The sequence below is a fragment of the Prionailurus viverrinus genome, chromosome D1 (genome assembly GCF_022837055.1).
Source record: "Prionailurus viverrinus isolate Anna chromosome D1, UM_Priviv_1.0, whole genome shotgun sequence".
In the NCBI taxonomy this organism is placed as follows: domain Eukaryota; kingdom Metazoa; phylum Chordata; class Mammalia; order Carnivora; family Felidae; genus Prionailurus; species Prionailurus viverrinus.
In genome coordinates this window covers 1907914-1925816 of record NC_062570.1, presented here as the reverse complement: position 1 = coordinate 1925816, position 17903 = coordinate 1907914, and the positions used below count along the sequence as shown (strand labels likewise).

General features: G+C 38.8%; 1 protein-coding gene across 10 annotated transcripts in view; it reads right to left on the bottom strand.

Annotated features, from left to right (window-relative positions):
• DYNC2H1 (dynein cytoplasmic 2 heavy chain 1) overlaps positions 1-17903 on the bottom strand; it is a 355486-nt gene that overhangs the window by 145225 nt on the left and 192358 nt on the right. For all 10 annotated transcript variants that reach the window (XM_047878737.1, XM_047878734.1, XM_047878738.1 and 7 more), the window contains 3 exons: positions 16380-16490; positions 11025-11180; positions 370-445 (listed from right to left, as the gene is read on the bottom strand). In XM_047878737.1, the coding sequence (XP_047734693.1) occupies positions 370-445; positions 11025-11180; positions 16380-16490 (343 nt within the window). The remainder of the gene's footprint in view (positions 1-369; positions 446-11024; positions 11181-16379; positions 16491-17903) is intronic.

Below are 17903 nucleotides of genomic sequence, written 5' to 3'. Positions count from 1 at the left end.
GATTCTACAGATGTGTAGTACTGACGTTAGTCTAGCATAGTCCCCGATTTCACAGTTCCGGAGAGCTGAACAATTCTTCCTAAGCCTGAAACTTAGGAAGGCCACAAAGTGAAGACAACGTCTCTCCAGGTTTTGGCTTCCTGAGACCTACAGAAAGATCAGAAAACTGTGGCATGTAAAACTAATGACCATCACAGATAGAGAACTAGCCACTAACATAAGCACAGCAGCCAGGACATAAAACACAAAATGAAAAGCAAAAACAAGTTTCATGATAGGAAGTCAATTTTGAAAAAACCACACTGCTATTAAGACCTCAAAAAAATTTTCCCATTAATATCAGAGAGGACAGTTATCATTAGAACTTACCATCAAAGAGCCTGTCAATAATGCTGTATCCAGCCCGAAGATCTGATAAAGAAAACTCATAAAACTTGGTCCAACCCTATAAAAACAAATTTACAAATATTAAAGACCTACAAACAGTGTTCAAAGATACACATGTAGGCATCATCGACTTTATAATCTTAAGAATGTTCAAAATATGTTAATAAAAGGAAAACTCCCAAAACTTTTTAATAAAAACAGTAACTCTAAAGTAACAGTAATTTTCTAAAAGAAATTTACTGACATCACAGCATGCCAAGCACTTTTAATACTAGAATAGTTTTTATCATTTAAGCATTGTGGCAATTCAGTCACAGAGAGAACAAATTGGTATAGTAAATTTTGGAATCTAAGTACAGTGTATTCAGTGAGATATTTTCTATAATTTTATCTTTCAGACTTGTGAGTTTTGTCAATAAACATGAGAAAAGAAATGTTACAAAAATTTTTTAAAGGCCCAAAAATAAAGCATTATTTCCTGTACATTTCACCCATGAAGCATTCATGTTGGAACTAAATTATAAACTTGCAGCTAAAAGCTACAATGCTTATATAGAAAGAACATTCATAGAGCTCTAGGTTTTATAAAAATATGAAAAAAGTAAAAAAAATTCTGATGGTACTTCCAATCACTCTAACTAATTTAGTTTAATGTAATGCATTGAAACTAAAATCTATTTAGAATTTAATAGTATTTAGGAATATCAAAACAAATTTCATCCATTAATCATTCAAAACAATATGTACAAAATGCATGTTATATGTAACGCACTGGGAATGAAAGAATGAACCGAAACATAATCTCTGCCCTCAGGTGGCTGTCAGTAAAATGTGGGCAGAGGGGGAAAAGTGGGTGGGCACAATCCACCACTCAAACACACCTCCAACTACAGGCTACAACTACAACGTGCTTGATGCAAGGAGTCGTACTTGGTCTGCACAAGAAAGAGGTCTGAGCTCATCCAGGAGCTAAGGCACCCCTGCCCTGGTGGGGAGCGGGGAGTAGAACACACAGGAAGAAGTAAGTACATGGACACTTAGGACAATAAAGTTAGAGAATTTGTGTACAAGGAGAGAGGAGAAGCTACTGGAAGCTACTGAGGGCCTGCTGCACACCAGGCACTGTCTGGTCGGTGAGAATCTACCACTGAAGCAAAGAGAAAAAACCCATGCTCTGGAGAAGTCTGTGCTCTAAGGCTCACACCCAGAACACAGGGGTTTTCAGTCATTTCTGAAACAAACTGGCACATATAAAGAGTTGGACACAAAAACCTAGGGCTTAGAGAACAGGTCTGAGCTAGATACATAAATTTGGGGGTCACTAGCATTTGGAAACTTTTTTAAAATTATAGATATTGTACACACACACACACACGAGATTTAAACCTCACTCGCTAAGATTCAGTACAGGTAAGAATCAGAGATCTGTAAGGGTTACATGCCTGTCAACAATAACAAACTTCAGTGACAATATATTTTCTTTCAACTTTTTATTTAAATTGTAATTAGTTAACATAGAGTGCAATATTGGCTTCAGAAGAATTCAGTGATTCAGCACTTACACACAACACCAAGTGCTCCTCCCAAGTGTCCTCCTTAATGCCCATCACTCATCCAGTCCATTGCCCACCTCCCTCCCTCCACCAATGCTCAGCTTGTTCTCTGTCGTTAAGAGTCTCTTTGGAAAATTAAAAAAAGAATCTCTTCTGGTTTGTTGCCTTTCCTTTTTCCCCTCATATATGTTCATCTGATTTGTTTCTTAAATTCCACATGAGTGAAATTATATGGTATTTGTCTTTCTCTGATTGACTTATTTCATTTAGCAACATACACTCTAGCTCCATCCATGTCATTGCAGATGACAAGATTTCGTTCATTTTGATGGCTGAATAATATTCCATTGTATACATATGCCACATCTTTATCCATTCATCAGTTGGTAGACACTTAGACTCATTCTATAATTTGGCTATTAATGATAGTGCTGCTATAAACATTGGTATGCATCTATCCCTTGGAATTAGTGTATCTGTATCCTTTGTGTAAATACCTATAAATACCTAGGAGTGCAACTGTTGGATTCTAGGGTGGTTCTATTTTTAACTTTTTGAGGAACCTCTATACTGTTCAGAGTGGCTGCACCAGTTTGCATTCCTACCAACAGTGCATCCTTGCCAACACCTGTTGTTTCTTGTGTTGTTAATTTTAGCCAACCTGACAGGTGTGAGGTGGTATCTCATCATGGTTTTGATTTATACTTTCCTGATGATGAGTGATGTTGAGCATCTTTTCATGTGTCTGTTAGCCATCTGGATGTCTTCTTTGGAAAACTGTCTATTCATGTATTCTGCCCATTTCTTAAATGGGTTATTTGTTTTGTTTTGTTTTTTTTTTTTTTTGTATTTTGTATGTTGAGTTTGCTAAGTTCTTTATAGCTTTTGGATAACTATCATATATGTCATTTGGAAGTATCTTCTCCAATTCTGTAGGTTGCCTTTTAGTTTTGTTGATTGTTTCCTTTCCTGTGCAGAAGCTTTTTATTCTGATGAAGTATCAGTAGGTTTCCCTTGTCTCCAACAACATTTCTAGTAAGAAGTTGCTCTGACCAAGGTCAAGAGGTGGCTTCCTGTGTTCTTCTCGAAGATTTTGATGGTTTCCTGTCTCACATTTAGGTCTTTCATCCATTTTGAATTTATTCTTTGTACGTGGTAGAAGGAAGTGGTCCAGTTTTCCCAACATCACTTCTTGAAAAGATTGTCTTTCATCCAGTGGCTATTCTTTTCTGCTTCATCAAAAATCAGTTGACCATATAATTGTGGGTCCATTCTGGGTTTTCTTTTCTGTTCCATCAATCTATGTGTCTGTTTTCATGCCAGTACCATACAGTCTGACTACAGCTTTATAATATACTTTGAAACCCAGAATTGTGATGCCTCCAGTTCTGTTTTTCTTTTTCAGGACTGCTTTGGCTATTTGGGGTCTTTTGTGTTCCATACACATTTTAGGTCTGTCCTAGCTCTGTGAACAATGCTGGTGGCATTTTGACGGGGAATGCATTAAATGTGTGAATTGTTTTAGGTAGTATAGACATCTTAACAATGTTTGTTCTTCCAATCCATGAGCACGAAATGTTTTTCCATTTCTTTGTGTCCTCTTCAATTTCTTTCATAAGCCTTCTATATTTTTCAGAGTACAGATCTTTACTTTTTTGTTTAGCTTTATTCCTAGGTACCTAATTGCAGTTGCAAATGGAATTGATTCCTTCATTTCTTTTTGTTGCTTTGTTATTGGCGTATAGAATTGCAACAGATTTCTGTAGGTTGATTTCATATCCTGCAACTTTGCTGAATTCATGTACTAGTCCTAGTAATTTTTTGGTGGAATCTTTCAGGTTTCCACAGAGTATCCTGTCATTGGTAAATAATGGAAATCTGACTTCTTCCTTTCAGACTTGGCTACCTTTTATTTCTTTTTGCTGTCTGATTGCTAAGTCTGAGACTTCCAGTCCTGTGTTAAATAGTAATCGTGAGAGGGGACATCCTTGTCTTGTTCCTGACCATAGGGGAAAGGCTCTCAGTTTTTCCCCATTGAGGATGGTATTAACTGTGGGTCTTTCATATATGGTTAGGTCCCATCTATCCCTACTTTGTTGAGGTTTTTTTTTTTTTTTATCAAGAATGGATGCTGTAATTTGTCAAATGTTTTTCTGCATCTATTGACAGGAACATATGGTTTGCACACTTTCTTTTATTAATGTGGCGTATCATATTCATCTATTTGTGAATACTGAACTAGCCCTGTAGCCCAAGGATAAATCCCACTTGATCATGGTAAATACTTATTTTAATGTACTGTTGAATTTGATTTGCTAGTATTTTGTTGGGAATTTCTGCATCCATGTTAATCAGGGATATTGGCCTATAACTCTTTTTTAGTGGGGTTTTTGTCTGTTTTTGGAATCAAGGTAATGCTGGCCTCACAGAATGAGTTTGGAAGTTTCCATTCCATTTCTATTTTTTTTTTAAAGTTTGAGAGGAATAGTTATGAATTCTTCTTTAAATGTCTGGTAGAATTCCCTTGGGAAGCCATCTTGCTGCCCTACACTCCTGTTTGTTGGAAGATTTTTGATTACTGTTTCAATTTCTTTGCTGGTTATGGGTCTGTTCAAATTTTCTATTTCTTCCTGTTTTGGTCCTTTCAATGTTTCTAGAAATTTATCCATTTTTTCCAGATTCTCCAGTTTGTTGGCATATTTTTCATAATATTCTCTTATAACTGTTTATATTTCTTTGGTGTTAGTTGTGATCTCTCCCCTTTCATTCATGATTTTATTTATTTAGGTCCTTTCTCTTCTCTTTTCATTAAGTCTGGCTAGGAGTTTATCAATTTTATTAATTCTTTTGAAGAACCACCTCTTAGTTTCATTGATTTGTTCTACTGGGTTTTTTGTTCCTGTATCATTTATTTCTGCTCTAGTCTTTATTATTTCTCTTTTTCTGCTGGCTTTAGGCTTCAACTGCTGCTCCTTTTCTAATCCCTTTAAGTGTTAGAGTTAGGTATAAGACCTGTATTGCAATATTATTTCTCTCTTAGGAATGCCTCTGCTGCATCCTAAAGGTTTTGAATGGTCATCTTTTCATTTTCATTTGCTTCTATGTATTTTTTTTTAATTTCTTCTTTAATTTCCTGGTTAACCCATTCATTCTTTAGTGGAATGTTCTTTAACCTCTATGTATTTAAAGGCTTTCCAAACTTTTTCTTGGGGTTGATTTCAAGTTTCATAGTGTTGTGATCTGAAAATATGCATGGTATGATCTCAACCTTTTGTACCTGTTGAGGGCTGATTTGTGATCACGTATGTGATCTATTCTGGCAAATGTCCCAGGAACACTTAAGAAGAATGTGTATTCTGTTTTAGTGTGAAATGTTCTGAATATATCTTTTAAGTCCATCTGGTCCAGTGTGTCCTTCAAAGCCACTGTTTCCTTGTTGATTTTCTGCTTAGATGATCTGTCCTTTGATTTAAGTGGTATGTTAAAGTTCCCTATGATTATTGTATTACTGTCAATGAGTTTATGTTTGCTATTAATTGATTTATATACTTGGGCATACCAAGTTAGGGGCATAAATCTTTACAAATGTTAGATCTTCTTGATGGATAGACCCTTAATTATGATATAATGCCCTTCTTCAGCTCTTGCTACAGTCTTTCGTTTAAAATCTAGTTTGTCTGATATAAGTGTGGCTACTCAGGCTTTATTTTGGCATCCATTAGCATGATAGATGGTTCTACATTCCCTCACTTTCAATCTGTTGATGTCTTCAGATCTAAAATGAATCTCCTTTAGGCAGCATATAGATGGGTATTATTTTTTTTATTCATTCTGATACCCAATGTCTTTCGATTGGAGCATATAGTCCATTTGCATTCAGGGTGATTGCTGAAAGAGTTTGGTGCCAGTGTGTTACCTGTAGAGTTGGTGTTTCTGGTGATGTTACAAAGAGCGCCTTTTATAATTTCTTGCAAGGGTGGTTTAGTGGTCACCAACTCCTTAAGATTTTGTCTAGGAAAGTCTTTAACCCTCCTTCTATTCTGAAAGACAGCCTTGCCTGATAAAGAATTCTTGGCTGCTGCAAACCTGATCTGTCTTCCATTGTAGGTTAAGGACTTTTTTTTTTCCTTGCTGCTTTCATAATTCTTTCCTTGTATTTTGTGAATTTGACTATGATATGTCTTGGCAATGGCTGGCTTTTGACTGCGATATGACTTGGCAATGGCTGGCAATGGCTGAATTTAATGGGGGTTCTCTGTGCTTCTAGGATTTTATGTCTGCATTCTGCCCCAGAATGGGGAAGTTTTCCACTGTAATTTGCTCACATAAACTTTATCCCCCCTTTTCTCTCTCTTCATCTTCTGGGACTCCCATGATATGAATATTATTCCATTTTAATAAGATGCTGAGTTTCCTGAGTCTACCTTTATGATCCATTACCTTTCTTTCCCTCTTCTTTTCACCTTCATTTTTTCCCATAATTTTATCTTCTTTATTATTCAATCACTACTCTGCTTCAGCCATCCTCACTGTCATGGCATCCATCCAGTTTGCATCTCAGTTATAGCATTTTTAATTTCAGCCAGACTAGATTTTGGCTCTTTTATATTGGCAGGAAGGGATTCTCTACGGTTTTCTAGCTTTTTACAAGCCCAGCTAATATTCTTATAATCACTGTTTTCAATCTCAGTTCAGACATCTTACTTATATATGTACTGATTAAATCCCTGGCCATCATTTCTTCCTGTTCTTTCTTTTGGGGTGAATTCCTCTATCTTGTCATTTTGGAGGAAGAAAAAAATTAAAAAGTAAAAAAATAACAAATAAAAAATTTTTAATTTTTAAAAAATTCAAGTAAAGGAAGCTAGATTCTAGGTGTGTTTTGGTCTGCTTATAAAAAGCATGAAAGAAAAAAGACAAAAGAGGGAAAAAATTAAAAATTTAAAAATAAATAATAAAATTTAAAAACAATTTTGCTCTTTCTGTATCCAAGGTGGAGGGGAAAAAAAATCATAAGCAACAAAAAAACCCAAATGAAGCTAGATCCCATCTCTCCTAGAACTGGAGCTTTGCAGCAGTCTATGGTCAGTAGGCTAAGCCAGGGTTTGCTGCCCTCATCACGAGTCTTTGTTCCTATGCTGGTGAGCGTGGGGCTTGATAGTGCCCCCTGGGTCTTTTGCCCATGAGACGCCAAATCAACTCCACCAAATGCTCTCGCAAGCAGGGGAACCGCTTCTCCCGGTGCGACCCCTGGGACCCTCAGACCCCGTGGCTGCTCTGGGGACTCCGCCCTCCTTCATCACTGGACACCGCCAGGTGCTGACCTCTGAAACGTCACACTCGGTGCCCCACCATTTATAAAAACCTGGTGGTACTGAAACCTTTCCTTTCCCTCATCGGTGGTTCTGGGGGACATTTTCTTGTCTAGTTCCCAGAGAGTGTTTTCACTCTTTCTATCTGCTTTTGGGGCAAGTGCTTTCCTGCAAAAACCGGAGGCACTGCTCTCTCTCTCTCTCTCCTCTCGACAAAAACGACTGCCTCCCCTCTGAGGCACCCTGGCTCTTCTCGCTCACCAGTTCACCTCTCAGCACCATGCACCTGCTGCGTTCTCTCCCTCAAACTATGCAGATCATTATGTGAATCCTGAGATTGATTTCCTATGTGTTCAAAATGGTTTGATGTTGATCTAGCTGAGTTCAAGGGACATGTCCAGGGTGTCCTTACTACTCCACCATCTTAACTTCTGCTTGCTTCCTGTAATACATTAAATACATTTCCTACCTACTCAAAATATTGCTAGTATTTCTTATATCACTATTAAACCTTATTTATAAGTGTTTACTTAAAATTTTTTTAATACTTCAGAGATTAATATTTATAACACTCTCAAGTTAGAAGGCCTCAACTGTCACTATTACCGGACACAGCAATTTCCTATTGAGGTTCTAATTCCAAAATGGTAAGAACTGTACTCTGAGTAGCATAGTTACTGACACAGTGGCATATGATTAAGGATTTGTAAAATATGGTACAAAAAATTCAAAAGGTAATTTTTGTTTTTCATATCATATTTTCTAATATAAATAATGTAAATTGTGGGAAGGCTCTCTAGACAGCCCATCAAATCTTACTTAGCCCACCTGGAAACCCAGGCAGGGTGTTAAGTGGTCTTGTAAACATGAATGAGAAGAACCCCGTTACCAAGGTACCCACCGTGTAGTAAGAATAATAAGGTATCAAAGAGTAACAAGCATCAATCAAAAAGACCTTACATTAAGTGTAGTATTAGAAGTACAGCACACATGTGTAAAATAGAGGAAGTTAATTCTGCGACCCAATACAGCACTGCAATGAAAAATAGCGAAACACCTTTCATTAACACAAGGAATGAAAACCAAGTTGAATTGGTGGTGGATCTTTACTTCTAGAAGTTGGTGATTAAAGCAAAAGGAGGAAAAATAGTAAAACAGTTTGTGGAGTGCATATCTGTATGACATTATCTCTAACAATTTTAATGGTATTTTATGTTTTGACTGGGTTTTCCTCCCAATTTCTTCATTTTAAAGAAAGCAAACTTAATGTGTTAAAAAAAGTGACACTTTCAAATATTTGTGTGTGAAAGTAAATTGCTCTAAAAAAGGACATTTTGGTACTATGTACAAATTCTCTCTGGGCTTCCTGGGTGGTTTAGGCAGTTGACCACACAACTCTTGATTCTGGCTCAGGTCATGATCCCAGGGTTGGGGGATCGAGCCCCATGTTGGGCTCTGCACTGAGTGAGGAGCCAGCTTGGGATTCTCTCCCTCCATGTGCCCCTTCCCCACTCTTGTGTGTGCTCAGTCTCTCAGTAAACTGAACTAAACTAAAAGTATATGTTGACCCAAACTCTCCAAATATAGAAATTGCCACCCTGAATAAACATTAAATGAGGCAAATATAAGGATACCCACTGCAATGTTTTTTGTAACAGCAAAGACTGAAAAGAACATGTATGCCTATCTAACAAAACTGCTTATAAATAAGTACATAGATATGGTGAATACAAATAATATTTTAAAATTAGGCATTAAATGGTTACTAATCTTTGTTTTTTTTTTTTAACTTGAGAGAGAGGGAGAGAAAATCCTAAGCAGGCTCCACGCTCAGTGCCAAGCCCAATGGGGCTCGATCCACAACCCTGGGATCACTACCTGAGCCGAAACAAGAATCAGATGCTCAACTGACTGAGCCACACAGGTGTGCCTATTGGTCAGTAATCTTTAAAAATCTCTGTAATGTTTTGGTTAATAAAGCAAAATACAAAACTGTATTTGTAACATGCTATTTGAGTTAAAAAGACTGTATGCATGTCTGAGTGTAAATACATAAAATGTTTATTTATACAATCTTTCTTGAAGGACACCCAAGAAGGGGTGAACAGCAGCTGTCCTGAGAAGAGAAACTGGTGACAGGGAGAGAGAAAGGGAACAGACTAAATTTTAGGTGCGAATCATCTTGTAGCTTTTTAATTTATATCAGGTACATGTATCACATAATAAAAAAATGTAATTTCACTTAAAAAACAATTCCTTGTTTTCAGTACAGTTCTTTCACTACCACTGTTGTTCATGAACCCGTCAGCACGAGCTGCTGTTAGGGGCGGAGGCTCTAGAAGAGGTGGGCCCGGCCACTGCCAAGCTCTGCAGGCTGAGGTAAGAGTCCTCCGGCAAGTTAACTGCCATCAAGACCCACGGGCCTTCTTTGTAAGGTGACAAGAACAAGCACACACTCCTTTACGGGCAGTGTGCAGACTGTGTGGAAACAACACGTCACTGTTTTACTTACTACCGCATCAGCGAGACACATCTTTATTGGCAGGTCACGTGCAAGGCACTTGTACACATACACTTCTCCATCTCATCCTCGCAAGAAAGGTAAGCGTGGTGAGTAATCCCCATTACACAGCTGAGGAAACTGTGGCTTACTAGAGTTCAGTAACTCTCCCCAAGTCACCTGCTAGGAAATTCAAGAGGCAGGACTCAAACCCAAGTCTGTGACTTCGGAACCCACGACCCTATTCTGACATGTAACTGAAACAGAGAGAGAGGCTAAAACAGGGACAGGCTGAGGAACAAACAGAAGTGGACAAAGCTAAAAAAAAGATGGGAAAAATTAAATCTGGAAGTGCTGCAATTTACGGCTGAGACAGGCATTTGGCAAGAAGAATAGAACATGTTCCAGCAAAGATGGCCACGGCAGTGGGAAAGGGTGGCCTATTGGTCGTGAGAACAATACCAGGCAACACCTATGGCGGCAAAGAGCTGGATGAATTCGAGGACCAGGAAGAAGTCCACTGTGGCTGAGTTGCAGAGACCAAGTGGGAAGAGGGTTCTGGGACGATGCTGAAGACAAAGGACCAGAAATGTGCCTATTTCTTCACAAGTACACTAGAAAGTCATTTGATGGGTTGTAAGCAGAGTAGTGAAATAATAAAACTGCCATATTAGGAAAATGATTCTGGCTGCTAAATGGAAAAATCAAAAAGAACAGGAAATGATCTCAGAAAGTAGTACAGGTAAGCGGTAAGGTACTCAGAGAAAATAGTGGAAAGAAATGCACAGATTTGAACTGTATGTTGTAAGTAAAATCCACATGACTTGGGAATGAACCGGGTAGGTAGGCTAAGAAAGAAAAACATACTAAGAACAATTCCTAGGTTTCTAGCAGGAGGAAATAAATAGATAAATAAATAAATGGATAAAAGGATCAATGCCTTTTACTGAGAGGGAAACATGAAAGGAAAACAATATGCGGAATTCAGTTCTGAACTTTGAGATGTCTGTGATGGATCAACCACAAAATGACACTGAACAATCACTGAGAGTTTATGATGGTTCATGCCTTGTGGCGAACAATGTAATTCAGAGATGTGAGCTACGTATACAGTCCTGAAGATGAACAACAAAGACAGAATTAGAGATAGAAAGTCGTAAACCATGAACCAAATTATTAAGTAATCCCAGTCGCTGAAACTAAATTGGTAGGAATGCTCTAATACAAAAATATGCACAACTTACAAGAGGTCCAACACATGTTCTCACTCACCTGTGGAATGTAATTTCGTCTTTCCTGACATGCAGCATGAAACCACGCAAAACTAAAGAGAGCGTGAGCTCGATGGATGCTGTCTTTTTTGCTGATTTGCTCAGCAGTCCAAGATTCGTAAGTGCGCATTAAATTCTTCTTCAAACCTGGAGGTGACTGAAGACAAAAGATTGAACCCTTATTATCTCAAATCTTCCAAATTAATATTTAACATGTTTGAGAACATACTTTAATAAAGAAAAATTTTCACCATTAACCACCCAATTTGACTTATTTTATATTACTTCAAAAAGTATGTATCTAGGGGCGCCTGGGTGGCGCAGTCAGTTAAGCGTCCGACTTCAGCCAGGTCACGATCTCGCGGTCCGTGAGTTCGAGCCCCGCGTCGGGCTCTGGGTTGATGGCTCAGAGCCTGGAGCCTGTTTCCGATTCTGTGACTCCCTCTCTCTCTGCCCCTCCCCCGTTCATGCTCTGTCTCTCTCTGTCCCAAAAATAAATAAACGTTGAAAAAAGTATGTATCTAAAACTAGTTTTAAACTCCTTGTAAAAAGGAGTTTAAATTTATATCCAGTACAAATTCAATAATTTTCAAATTTAAAAAAAACTATAAAAGCAACAATATTTAGAACAACCCAATAAATTTTACATGATTGCCGGAGCACCTGGGTGGCTCAGTCGGTTAAGTCCGACTCAGTCGGTGGCTCAGTCCGACTTAGGCTCAGGTCATGATCTCACAGTCTGTGAGTTCAAGTCTCACATCGGGCTCTGTGCTGACAGCTCAGAGCCTGGAGCCTGCTTTGGATTCTGTGTGTGTCTCTCTCTCTGCCCCGCCCCCACTTGAGCTCTGTCCGTCTCTCTCTCCCAAATAAACAAACATTAAATTTAAATTTTATATGATCGTTGAGGTATTTTACTGAAACTAAATCATACACAATGAATGTGACACTGACTGTTAGGGGCACATGGTTTTTCCTCTGTTATGAACACGCCCCCTTCTGCAGGTGCTATCTGAGCTTCTGGGCCCTCCCTGCACTGTTAACATACAACGTCAACTAACACTCCCAGCACATTAGACCACTGGAGTTCAAGTGGGGATTAGCAGATACCACTAGGCTCATAAACACAAATTCAAATCCACAAAGTGTATATTGAACTAGTACTCAGTCAGAAAGCACTTATCTACATGTCCAGGATCGGTTTATATTGTTGAATTATCCAAATGAGAAAGATGAATTTCGAATTCTTTTTGGAAAAGTGTAAACTAAACCCACTTCTTGTGTGTGTGTTAAAAAAAAAAATCCTTTTTTTTAATCAAACACATTTGTCTATTAATCATAGGTTTCCTGGAAAATTCTTCTAATGTTAAAAAAATGTGCACTGGGGCGCCTGGGTGGCGCAGTCGGTTAAGCGTCCGACTTCAGCCAGGTCACGATCTCGCGGTCCGTGAGTTCGAGCCCCGCGTCAGGCTCTGGGCTGATGGCTCAGAGCCTGGAGCCTGTTTCTGATTCTGTGTCTCCCTCTCTCTCTGCCCCTCCCCCGTTCATGCTCTGTCTCTCTCTGTCCTAAAAAATAAAAATAAAACGTTGAAAAAAAAATTTAAAAAAAAATGTGCATTTATCTGAATTTATTTTAATTAGCTTTTTTAAAAAGTAAAACTTTTCCTTTAAAGAATGCCTGCTACAGTCAGTCCCTCTGCGATCCTTTCCATGCTGTGTTTTTCTCAAATAAAAAGACTTCTTCAACATTAGAAGAAAATACCATTGATTTACTAAGTACATATCCATATACTTTTAAAAATAAAAATGTTTCGTGTTTATGAAACGGTAACACAAATTATGACAAAATAGGCCAAATTTTCTGAGCACTACTTGATAAAACGTGAAAATAACAGAAAACTGAATATCCACTTAGTTTTTAAAGCACTAAAGATTACATAAAATGAACAAATCATAAAGAATTAGAGAAAATCAGACACAAATATTTTTGAAAAATAACAAAATGAAGACACTAACATGTCCAATTATGGGATAAGGCCTAGCATGTAGTCAACTGCAAATTCACAGACATAAAATAATTTCAATATTACCTCAAGTAAATACATATTAGTTAAGCATTCAACACAAGAAATCAGGAATACCAAAGGCAAATAGAAATCTAAGGGAAACTTAAAAAAGAAGAATAAAGCAGGAAATTCAGTGAAAAGTATTAGTAGAAAAAAAGCAAATTATTAAGTATGACATCAGGTATTTGGAGTGAATTTTTAAAAGTCTGTCAACTAATCAAAAGAAGAAATAAACAATAAGATAGAGATGTAACAACCTTTAAAGATAATATACACGTGTGTACATACATATACAGTAATAATTTTGAATATAATTAACTGGACTATTTTCTAAAATAGTTAATTATCTATATGGAATTAAGAATTAGAAAAAAATACCAATTCAAATAAAATTTCCATTGAAAGTAATCAAATCACCTCCTGAAAGAAAATCCTGGCAAAGGCTGTACATGAAAATATTCAAGAACAGTTCTCCTGATAAATTAATTCTTCGTGTACTGTACGTGCCAGGTAGTATGCAGTAACTACAATGCTCAAGAGAAAAAATAGCCCCTATCCTTTTGGCTACAACAATTCACCACTAGAATATACAGTCAGAGTGTACTGGGAGAGCAGCTGAGACGATTTTGGAAAAGTTCATTTTACTAGACATCGTAAAGACTTTCGATTGACATGTTTCCAAATAGTAAATGAACTTTACATTCTGTGGATTAACCATTATCCTTTTTCTTCCTTAAATGAGACTAACATCTTCAGATAAAAAACAAGAAATACTGATCTAAAGAAACACGTGACTATAATCAATATGAAGACATTTTTCTTCATAACAAAGATCACACAAAACAAATTTCTACAAACAGAAAAAAACCAAGCAGAACCTCTTCCACCAGTTTTAAAAAGTTTTAATTCCATTTACCATTTTATTTATGACTTGGCCCAGTTACATGGTAACATTGCAAACACACATAGTTTTGGATATGTCAGAAGAATGATGGGCTCAAACAGGAAACCCACACTGTAACTCTTGCTCAGCTGCTGTCAGAAGACCAGTAAGAACACCAGATACTCATGTGCAAAAGAAGAAGTTGAACCGTCCCTTTATACCGCATATAAAAATTAATCCACTCTGCACTAAAGACCTAAATGTGAGGCTATAAAACAATAAAACCAGAAGGAAACATAGAAGGAGGCTCCATGACATTGGCTCTGGCGATGACTCTTTGGATATGACAGGGGCACAGGCAACAGAAGCCAACACCAGGCAAACAGGACACGTCAAACTTTAAAGACGTCTAGGCTACAAAGGAAACAGCACAGTGGCGAGGAGGCACCATGAAAGGGAAGAAAATATTTGTCAACTATACATCTGACAAGGAACGCCTCCAATTCAATCAAAAACCCAGTTAAAAATGGGCAGAGGACTTAAGACCTTTCTCTAAGCCAATATGCAAACAGGCAAGAAGTCCACAAAAAGATGTTCAACGTCACTACTTACGAAGGAAATGTGGTGAGACACTGCTCACACTGTTAGGATGGCTGCTGCGCACACGCACACACACACAACACACAAATGACAGGCAGCACTGCAGGGATCAGCAGAAGGCAGCATCCTTCAACAATTAAACACAGAATGACTTCTGACCTGGCAGTTCCACAGAAGCCCTGAGAACCAGCTCGTGGAGAACCAGTTGTGCTGTCGTCATCCCTGCAGCATGACGCACAGCTGAGCAGAGACACGCAACCACCCCCCCACCCCCACCCCGTGTCCCGCACTGCTGGATCAAGATGACCCCACATGCGCACACATGGAATCGCGGACCCTCACAGGGAAGGAAGCCCCCTCGTGTGCGTCGATGGGGAGAAACCCTGAGGACGTTCCCACAGACAGTGTGACAGGCCAGGCCTCAAGGACAAGTCTTCCAGGCACCCCTAGGCAGGCAAATTCCTGGAGACACAGAGTGGAGGAGGGACAGCCAGGCCCCTCCCCCTCCAGAGACGGGAGAAGAAGGGACCGGGGAGTCGGTCCGCAGCGGACAGTCTCCGCTGGGCAAGATGAACAAGTTCTAGGGCTCTGCTGCACAAGAGAGCACACATGTCACTACCGAACTGTGCCATCAAAAATGGTGAAGATGGCAAATTTTATGTTATGTGTCTTTTACCAATACAAATACCGAAAAATGAAATAAAATTTAGAAGGAAGATTTAAATTTATTTCGATAAACATCATCTGATGCTATTATTTATGGTTCTTTTACCTGACCTACACAAAATGTGTTTTGTTTGAGTACAGCTGCCACACGACCTGACAATAATTTCAGGTGTGCAGCACATGACTGGACGAGGGTGGCATCACGCCGTGCTCGCCACAAGCGCAGCTGCCGCCTGTTGGCACACAACGCTGTCACACACCCCCCCCCCACTGTGTCCCGCTCACTGTGCCCTTCCTCCCCGAGACTCACACTAACACTGGCAGTCTGTACCTCCCGCCGCCATCCCCCCTGCACCGTCAGTCCATCCTCTATTTATACACCTGATTCTGCTTTTTGTCGTTTGTAGACTCAATCACCACATTCCACTTAGACTGGACTCACGTGTTCGTCTTTTTCAGTCTGACTTATTTCACTTGGTTAATACCCTGTGGTCCATCCACGGTGTCGCAAAGAGCAAGATCTCACCCTGTCACGGCCGAGTAATCAGCCACTGCAGACACCACGCCTTCCCTGTCCGCCGATCTACGACGGACACTTGCGGCTTCCATAGTTTGGCTATGATAAATAATCCCACAATAAACACAGGGGTGCATGTTTCTTTTTGAAATAGTGTGTTGTTTTCTGTGGGTAAATACCCGGCAGGGGAACTGCTGGGTCGTAGAGTAGTTTGATTTTTAACTTTCTGAGGAACCTCCACACTCCAGAGCACCTCCAGAGCAGCTGCACCAGTTTGCATTCCCACCAGCAGTGTAAACGGTTCCTGTTTCTCCGCATCACGGCCAACACCTGTGGTCTTCTGGGTTGTTAATGTTGGCCACTCTGACAGGTGCGAGGTGGTTTCGATTTGTACTTCCCTGATGATGAGTGATGCTGAGCATCTTTTCATGTGTCTGCTGGCCACCTGCTTGTCTTCTTTGGAAAAATATCTATCCAGGCCCTCTGCCCATTTATTAATCGAATTGTTTGTTGAACAAGACAGTTTTACGTGTTCTGTAGGACAGACAGTCCTTTACAGAGCTGTAGGAGGCATGTGGAGGTTAGTGCACTTAGACAACTAGTGATTCAAGGTTTAAATCTTCTTACCTCGTATGTGATCTTTAAACTTGACTGTAATAAAATAGGAGTAAAGTGGGGATGAACTTCTGCAGTCAGCCACAGACGAAAGGTATCTTTAGGTTGAAGAGTATTTAATTCCTGGTTTATAAAAACAGCAACAATAAAAATCTACTTCAATATACACACTAATTTCCATTTTAGAAATGTATTAGTAACTTTTTCCTACTGAAATCCTTCTATGACATTCTGATAGATTTCATTCTGCTGCTTATTTGCTCTGTGACCTTGGGTTCTAGGATTTACACCAATGCTGAGCAAGGATAATATGAGTGCGCATCTTGTGAACCGTGTACAACACTCGTAGCTGCACATGATGCAAGTACAAGACAAGTACAAGTACTTGGACACGAGGCAAGTACAAGACAAGTGTTAGCAGTAACCGATGCACCTCAACTGGTCACCACCTTCTGGACCTTAGGTTCTCACCGCTTTGATTAGGGCTTCCGGAGAGTTCTAGCATGAGAGCGCTTCCTTTATTGGCAACGTTTGTTGTATCCTATTTATTGCCTATCATATAAAGTCAAAACTTCACCACACAAATTCCTTGGCCTGTGCTATCTGCTGCAGTCACTTATTCAAATTTCATGTCTGTGTCCTCTTGAATATTTTTCCTTTCTACCTGTGATGCTCTTTGGAACCTGAAAATTCTTACTCATCTGTCAAGTTAAGTCCAAGTCTTAGGGGGATATTTTCTCCAACTCTTCAGTACCAGTCCCAGGCACATTAATCCCTCAAGACACTTTGTGAACTGTCTTCTGTAGTATTCACTATGCTACAATATAGTTACTAATGTGCGCTGTCTCTTCTACACCAACTTCTTCCTATGAGCAGGTACAAATTTTGTATGCATTGAGCACTTACGGCAACTGCTGGCTTTTTTTCTGTACTAAACAAGTGTTTGTAGAATAAACGAATGAATGACAAAAGACTTGTTAAGAGTTCTAAAAGAGTGAAAACTAAAATTTATGTTAAAAAACATAATCTATGTCTGATTCTAATATTTACTATATTAATGCAAAATACAGAAGGTGACCACAAAAAAAAAAAAGGCAAAAGAATTGGCCATAAAAACACTGTGCTTACTGAACATTGTATATTGTAAAATGTATCTACACTTACTAACAATTTAAGAAGGTAAAATTTACATGAAATTTTGGTTTAGGTTAGCACATTTTTAAAGAAAGGTAAAAAACACACATTCATGATAGAGTTGGTTTGAAAATAAATTTGCAAATTTATACCCAAACAATTTATCCTAACTCCCCAAAAGAAAATTAAAAAAAATATTTTAAAGTTTAAACTTTTTTATTATCATCTACCTTATATGCTTCAAAAAGTTCTAATTAAGATTTGCTTCCAGGGACGCATGGGGGGCTCAGTCGGTTAAGTGTCCTACTTTGGCTCAGGTCATGATCTCTGGTTCCTGAGTTCAAGCCTCACGTCAGGCTCTGTGCCTGGAGCCTGCTTTGGATTCTGTGTCTCCCTTTCTCT